Source organism: Motacilla alba, chromosome 1A (assembly GCF_015832195.1).
Source record: "Motacilla alba alba isolate MOTALB_02 chromosome 1A, Motacilla_alba_V1.0_pri, whole genome shotgun sequence".
Taxonomy (NCBI): domain Eukaryota; kingdom Metazoa; phylum Chordata; class Aves; order Passeriformes; family Motacillidae; genus Motacilla; species Motacilla alba.
Window position 1 is genome coordinate 46,296,025 of NC_052031.1, and position 8,053 is coordinate 46,304,077.

General features: G+C 40.7%; 1 protein-coding gene across 4 annotated transcripts in view; it reads left to right on the forward strand.

Annotated features, from left to right (window-relative positions):
• ANO4 (anoctamin 4) overlaps nucleotides 1–8,033 on the forward strand; it is a 210,754-nt gene extending 202,721 nt beyond the window's left edge. For all 4 annotated transcript variants that reach the window (XM_038152973.1, XM_038152974.1, XM_038152975.1 and 1 more), the window contains one exon: nucleotides 1,904–8,033. In XM_038152973.1, coding sequence (XP_038008901.1) covers nucleotides 1,904–2,095 — 192 coding nt within the window. In that variant the 3' untranslated portion in view covers nucleotides 2,096–8,033. The remainder of the gene's footprint in view (nucleotides 1–1,903) is intronic.
• Nucleotides 8,034–8,053: the final 20 nt, after the last annotated feature.

Genomic DNA, 8,053 nt, shown 5'->3' on the forward strand with positions numbered 1-8,053 from the left:
ATTCATTCTGAACTGAGCTTTCAACACACCTCTTTGTGTAACACAACAGAAGCATTTGTGTTAGAGCAAAGGTGGAGAAGAAGCATTTTCTAGATTATTATTTCTATTCTTTGTAGCTCAGCAGAAGCCCAAGGACTTCAGCAAATTCCCCATGATTGCAATTTTCAGACCTTCCCAAGTGAAGGAATATGGCACTGCAGGTTGGGCTCTCTTCTTCCTTTACACTGGATAACTTATTAGCAGTTGGTTTCCAAGGAGATAATTTCTTCCATCATCTGTTCCACACTCAGGGAAATACTAAGGGAAAGAAAGAGAGAAAGATTTGATAGAGGCCTGCTGGGCTTAATCCCTTCTAGTTTCATGAGCAGTCAGTACTGAAGGTCAGAGTATGCATCTCCAAAAAGGACTACAAGAATGGTCTTGGCAAGTCAGCCTAAGAACTTTAAAGACTGAAGAGGGTCTGGCCTCTTGATACACACTTGACATAAAGTCAGCCCAGCATAGGCACAAAGAGAAGTGAGGCAAGAAAAATGAGCCCTGTTCAAGTCTCAGTGTCCAACCAAATTGGTGACCAACTGTGGAATAACTTTTAGTGTTACTGGGCACATCTGAGTTGACTTTGTTTTGTCTCAACCAAAGACATAGGCTGGCTTGTATCTGCCTCCCTCAACATGAGCCACTCTGCTTATTGACTGAAAACTATAACTGTAACTTAACTACATCTATGAAATCAAAAAGGTAATTGCAGCAGAAACCATGACCTTTTATTTGAAAATATTAATGGTTGTATTGTGATTGCCACACTGCTTACAATAAAGATTGCACAAAGGTATAGGGGATTCAAGGTAGGTTTTTTCATAAATTAAGTAACTGCCTAGGCTCAGGCCCCTTTTTGGCACTCTGAGTGTGGTTTGTTTTGGATAACTTAACCTCCTTTGAAAACAAACAAAAGTATTTCCTATCACTGCAAAAGGAATTCTTTGTCCAGGCTAAACTGACAGAAGAGCCTTTTTTTCTCTATTTAGGTTTGACAAAAAACCCCCAACAATTAGGGTATTGTGAGTTTATTTATCATGAGGGAAGAATACATGGGAAAACATTTTACATTCTCTTTTCAGTGTCTTTCAAAAGAAGGGTTCTGCTTGGAGAAGAATACCTTTATTTCTCCAATCTAGAATGTATGTCCTCTCTGAGATGGAGGATTTTTCTGTTTATCTGCTCTTCCTCTTAAGTCAATTGAGTTAATCTTCAAGCAGCATTTTTGATCAACCAGAAAAGGACACTCACGTAATCCTCGGGCATCAAACTCAAGTTTTGCTGTGTCATGCCAAAAATAGGATGGACAAAGGATCAGTCAACTTGTATTTAATTGTGGTGTTTACTAAACAGGAATAGGATGAGAGATGTCTTTGGATAAGAGACATAGTGTAAGGAAAAATGTTTAGGTTTTGTTTTGTATAGATACACTACTGCTTTTGTATAGATACACTACTTCAAATTTTGATGTAAGTGTTTATGGCAACAGGAAAGTGTTACATCATTTGAGCCTCTTCTTCCTGCAGAGCAGGAACTAATACCAGTACTAATACCAGGCTCTGTCCAAACAACCTTACAGCAAATCATGACCTCTGGGCTTTGAACACACAGGTTATAGAACAGTTTTGAGGCCTTATTTTAACCTGCCTGCTCATAATTTCTGCTGTGACCCACACTCCACTGACTGGCTGGAGTTTTTGTGGGGAAAAAAACTTCATGGTTTTTTTCTCTTGAAATTTAGTAATAAATTTAGTTTAAACACCACATCTGTCTGCATATTGGAAAGAGATGGTTTTCAGAAGATACGAAAAGTACTTGTTTTCTTCCTGAGGTTTTACATTTTTCTTTCCTTTCTTTCTGTTCACAGCACCTTGTCTTTTGCATAAAACATCTGATCTCCTACTTAATTCCAGATCTTCCAAAAGATCTGAGAGATCGAATGAGGAGAGAAAAGTACCTGATTCAGGAAATGATGTATGAAGCTGAGCTAGAACGTCTGCAAAAAGAGCGGAAGGAAAGGAAAAAGAATGGAAAATCTTATCACAATGAGTGGCCATGACAGGATGACAAAGAAACTGCTTGAAAGAAGATAAGAACTCTTGTTTATTAAAAAATTCCTGGTTTTCTGCAGCAGAGAGTGCACTGAAAGAGATAGTCAGTAATGTTGTGCGCATTTAGCACGTGAGCCCCTATTCAATAGGGTGGATTTTGTCATAAGCCTTTTGAAACTAGAGGTGTTTCCAAGGCTTAGTCTTCTCCAGAGCTGATGTCAACACGAGCACATCAGACCAATGCTAAGTCTCTGCACTTCTGCCAGGAGCTCCCAGGCCCTGACTAAAACTCGAGGCCCTGAACTTCAAAGCAGTTACACAACTTCCAGTGCTTTACAGAACTTGGTGATCTTACGGCTCATTCTCATGAAGTTGCTACTTCACAAGCAGTGACTGCGCCTTGGCAACGTGGCAGTGTTTGTCTGTGTGTGTGGCCACCACCTGCAGCACGTGCATGGCAGCGTTGCTCTCTTCCACAGCGGACCCAACTGCGTTAGTTTGCATTTGCCACCAGTTAAGGTCACGTATGTGGACCATTTCCATTGCTCAACAATACTGAAGTATTATCTAGAAGGAGATGCATGATCATGAGTCTGATCAACTGGCCTAACAATGCTGAAAAATGTAGGCATCAGAAGTGCAGATAGCCAAGCATCTAAATGTGGCCAGAGGTATCTAGCTGTAGGGTCATTTATTTGGAAATGACACTGTGAAAAGTTGGTAACACATGTTAAAGTTTTGAACAGTGCCTTTTCAGCTATAGGACTGTCTGATGTCGGAAGGAATCAAATCAGGTTAGGGCATCTTGCCTAGAACTGCCTATGTATTTGTGTTGCCAGATCACATTGAGGCCTAGTCAGGAATTAGGGTGTACTTACACACATAACACATGTCAGACAGTGTCTTAAAGACCTATCTGCCTAAGTAAAACAGACAAAAAAAGTACAGATGAAGAAGGTGAGCAGAATAAAACACAGTCAGCCAGAATATGTAGACTTGTAGCACTTTCTGTGTTCATCATTCCATTACCTATGAAGGGGTGGAGGGAAAAAACAAAACAACAGACTGTAGTATGAAACAGCTTGAAATCCTTAATGCAGAGCAATTCTGTCCAGGCTGCAAATTAGACTTGGGCAAAATAAGCCACTGTCAGTATCCTTTAGCAAATTCCTTAATATTGAGAAATTTAAAAATTCTGATTTAATTAAGAAAATCCAAATTTCCAGACTGTTAACCCAAAAAAGTGGACTTGTAGCTTTGAAGACATCATAAGTGTTGGATGGAGCAACAAGAATCAAAATACTGAGTGTTGTGAAAGCTCTTCAATCAGTTGTTTCTAAAAGTTATTCTGGAAGTAATTTGATAGAAGGAGTAGAATTTGCCCGTCTGGACAGACCACACAATGCAAGATCCTACAGATGGATACCTCAAGCTCCACATGACAACACGACCATTTGCACCAAGACAAATATCACCAAATTAGATCTATTAACTTTCTTCCACTGCAAAGGAGAGCTGTGCTATTTGCATCAGAGTGGGGAGGTTTGATGAAAGGCAATATGACTTGAGGAAGGAGAGGGATGAAAGAAAACGTGAGCACCCTCCTCCCTGTAGCCACTGCCTGGCTACACAAAAAAAGCAAGGAACCTCCTCCAGTAGCCACACACCATCCTGCCTGAAGAGGATAAATGACATAGCAGCTCCCTTTTATCAGCTGCTCCTGGCCCAAGTCTGAAAGTCCCATGAGACAACATGAACACTGAAGGAATGTCAGGATTAGTCTGTTCTGTGTTGGCTCGGTGCCAAACTGAGTGGGGAGCACAACTAGTGGTTGTGGGGTAAATTCCTGACTAATGAGGAAGTGAATTTGTTCATCTTTGCTTCTGCTCAGAGCAGCTGTGGACACAGCCCACAGGACAGTGGGGAAATAGGAATATTTCTGTCTCTGTAAATAGGGGGTGGGGATCAGGCAGTGTTGACCTCCAATATACACATGCCAGATGGGTTAGTATTTACCATCCACCACCTACAGTTGCAGCCTGGGAATTTTGGGGCAGGATCACTGTGCAAAATCATATTCAGACCAAATTCTCATGAATAATTGGATTATTTTGGATACCCTCTCTTTAATGTCTAAGCCAACAGGTGACCAGAGCTTAGAAACCGTTTACTAAGTAGTAAAGTGAGACATGAGCCATGCATAAAATCAGTGTCACCCATATGAGCAAAATGGACCTTTGCAAATCCCTGCAGTAAGATGCAGCTTTGTCAATTTAGATCTCAGCAACTTCGAGAACTGAACTGAAACACAGTAGAATATAAACTGACTTCCACTCCAGAGAAACCACTGCAATGAAATGTGCCAAAACAAATAATGCCCAGCAGAAATGCAATAGATAATAATTGCTTTTGAGAGTAGTTTTCAAGATAGCTGCATTAGGAGGAATTTTCCTGACAGCACATTGCTAGATGTGTCTCGCTCTGCTCTAAACGAGACCATAGGCTGGCTGCTTGCCAAGCTTGTGCTGAGTATGATGCTGCAAGGGGCTCTGACCTCCCTGGCAGACCCTGAGTACATCTCTGTCACTTCAGTTTGACCAGCCACCCCATTGAGGTTTCTCTGCTGCTGGTCTGATGAACAGATTTCCCTGGAGTCCTTCAGAGCTACATAGCAGAACACTCAGGAAAGATGCTCCCTTTTTATTTACTAGAAAAATAAAATACAAATAATAGTGTAATAATAAATGGAATTTTAATAGTCTCTAGAGGACTAAATTATGCCATTCTCTTCCTGATTTGACGATGGGTTTTCTTTAAATCTCCATGTGACAGTCCTGTATGTTGTTTACTTATTCCAGCTCCACAAGAGCATTACCTTCAAGAGAATGAGAAAAAACTGCAACCTCAATGCATGGCACAGACATTTTACATAGAAAGCAGGATAGCACACATCAGAGGATTTACTGTGAAATCATCTTGCAATCAGCATAGGATTGTTCTCCATAGGCCATTCTTGACAGCCGCATGTACTTCATAAGCAGTTACACACCAGTTTTTAAAACCAAGGAAAAAATGTATATTGGGACTGTTTTTCAGCCCATTTGCTAAGTTTTTTGCATTCTGTCCCATGCTGGTTTTACAGATCTTAGAATAAAAAATGTAAATGTACAACCTGGATACTCTGACAATAGAAAAATCTAGGAATAGAACATCATCTACATTCAAGCCACCAAATAATATGACAGAAAACGTGTTTACAAATCAGTTCTTTTTTATTTTAAATCTTTCTGAGGGGAGTTACATTATTGACCATATATATTATATATATATATATATATATAAAGTATATAGAGAGATTGTTTATTTGTAAATAGAAAAATTCTATGGAGAAGAATGTCAAGTTTTCACACTTTAAAAAAATCATCAACATAAAGCCATGTTTAATGCTTGTATAATGTGATGTAATAAACTTTAAAAATAAATTATGCATATGAAATATTTATTTCTTGTCATTCATGAGTTTCTTTCTGTTCACCTTATTTGTTCAGCAAGCAAACTGACCAGTCAGATAAAAGTAAAATTCAAATGCAGACCAAAAAGAAACGAAATCTATCATCATTTTCTCTCTGTAGCTCTTTTGTGTATTCACATAGTCAAATATTGTTACTGTTGTGGTTTTACAAGTTGGGGGTTTATAGTGTTTTTACTTAAACAAGTTTCTAATTGTTTTGTCTTGTGACCCTGCCAGATGCTGCATGTAATTTAGACGTTGTGGAGTGCTCCCACTCCCGTGAAATGAATCAGTTCTGAACATCCCACATTTCTTTATCAGGTGAGCTTTCAGCTGGGAGAAATGAAGGATCAGGGTGCAGGAGTATGGTGGAGACTCCAAGGATTATCTTGCTTTTACACAGACAAGGAAGACCCTGGCTTAGAGCTCAGCTAGCAGACGACAGTATATTGTCCCAGAGAAAATATTATTGAAAATCAATTAATTGTTTTAATTAATGATTCCAATTAAGAAGAATATAGAAAAAATAAAGTCAAAAGAGTCACTTTATAGCTCTGCAGCAGTCATGGGAGGTTAGACAGCAAGAAATGGGGTAGCTGCTTCAGTCACCTGCAAAGTGTAAGGGTGTTTGTCTCTAAACTGCTTACTGAAAGGTATACTTCCCAGTGAAAACTCATCTTGATGGTATGATTGTGGAACAATAAATATCGCCTGGCCCAGACTTTCACTTCATACCAAAATTCGAGTTAAATGACTGCTCAGTGCCTAAACAGTGACTTCAGCAATAAAGGGGAGGTAAGATGGCAATTTACACGTTTCCTCTGTTTTAAACAACTACGTGAATTCAAAGCACGGAGAAGAAAACTACATATTTTAAGTATGATGGCCAGGAAGATTAGTCTTCATGAACAAAACAGGTAGAAGTTACAGATGATCTAAGGCAGCATCAACTACAGCACAGTAATTTCAGCACAGAGTGATGCAGAAAGGACATGCTGATGCTGTTTCACACAGCAGTGACCAATCACCCTCTGGAGAAACACATTCAGATGGGAATTCAGCATTTGGATTGGGAGCGCTGTAGCCATACTGGCAGGCACACAGATGAAGTGCTTGCTGCAGGCTTCTGTTCTCTGCTACAGATTACTGTCTCTTACAAAGCACAGGTACACAGAGGCACACCAGTCCTCTTCAGCGCTCTGCAGCAGCGTGGAGATAGCAGTACTTACCCTCTTTCAGACCTGAAAAGTAGGCTGGGCTGAAAGTAGGCTGAAAAGTAGGCTGGGCTGAAAGTACCAGGTAAGTATAAATTGTTATATTACAAGACTCAAGTATTCCCTAGAACAGAATGCAGTATCTGTTTCTGGGTCAGGAAGACAAGGCACAAGGTTGAATGAGCTGCACTTATCTTCTGAGACTTGAGAAGCATAGCCAGCTGATTCAGTCAATGGGCTAATTGTCTCAGAGTAACTCAGGTAGTCCCAAAACAGAGATATTCCTGTCCTGAATCCTAGGAGACTTTATTCAGGATGCTATTGTTTGTCTCAGATCTCAGATAAAGGGACACAAGACATAACTCATGGGATCTACCCCACTTGATCACAGCCCTTCCACACAGTGGCTTTAGGCACTGACCTGAACCAGAGCTACAGCAGAGGAGTGAGAAAAGGGGCTGGCCCTAAACTCTGCACTAGATAATGCAAAAAAGTGCTTCAGGAGGCATGGGGGAAACCTGCCTCCATCACCACATGTTTGCATGTGGTTTGCACAGTTTTGCGCTGGGTTAGCATGTGGAGTCATGGCCTTGATGGCACCCACAGAGTGTCTGGCTGGCCTCTTCTCCTGGTTTGGTCCTTGGAGCCCATTTTTTCACCTGTGTTTTCTGATCCTAACAGTTCATCTTATGCAGTAGATCATCAAGTGCCCTCTGTCACAAGGGCACAGAAAAAAATTGATTTAGATGCTACAGGGCCCCAGTCAAGGTAACTAAGCTAGCATTGTGTAATTTTCCAAGTTACAGCAGCTCAGTACTTGGCACAAATGCAGTATCATTTTTAGAAAGCATTTAAGGCATGCAGTCAGTTTTTCACTTGATTCCCAAGCATGACTGCCTTCTAAGCATCACAGCTCAGCTTTCCTGCAATGGCTTTAATTTTTCAACTTAATTTTGCTGCTATAGAAGAGTTTTAAACACTCCTGTATAGCCATTGTAAAAGTCTGAAGCACAAAAACAATACAGTGGGTCAGTCTGTTCCCCACTCTACCAAAAAGCAAGCTGGAGAAGAAAGCAATGGGGGTTTTCACCCTCCCAAAACACCGGCACAGGGCATGGTCTCACATGGATGGGCTGTTAACCTTCTCTTGGCAGCCCCACCAAAGGATAGGCCATTCCATAAGCCCTGTAGCCCTGGAGAAGCCTCCACCATATGGCATCATCTGTGCCCTGGAGAAGCCT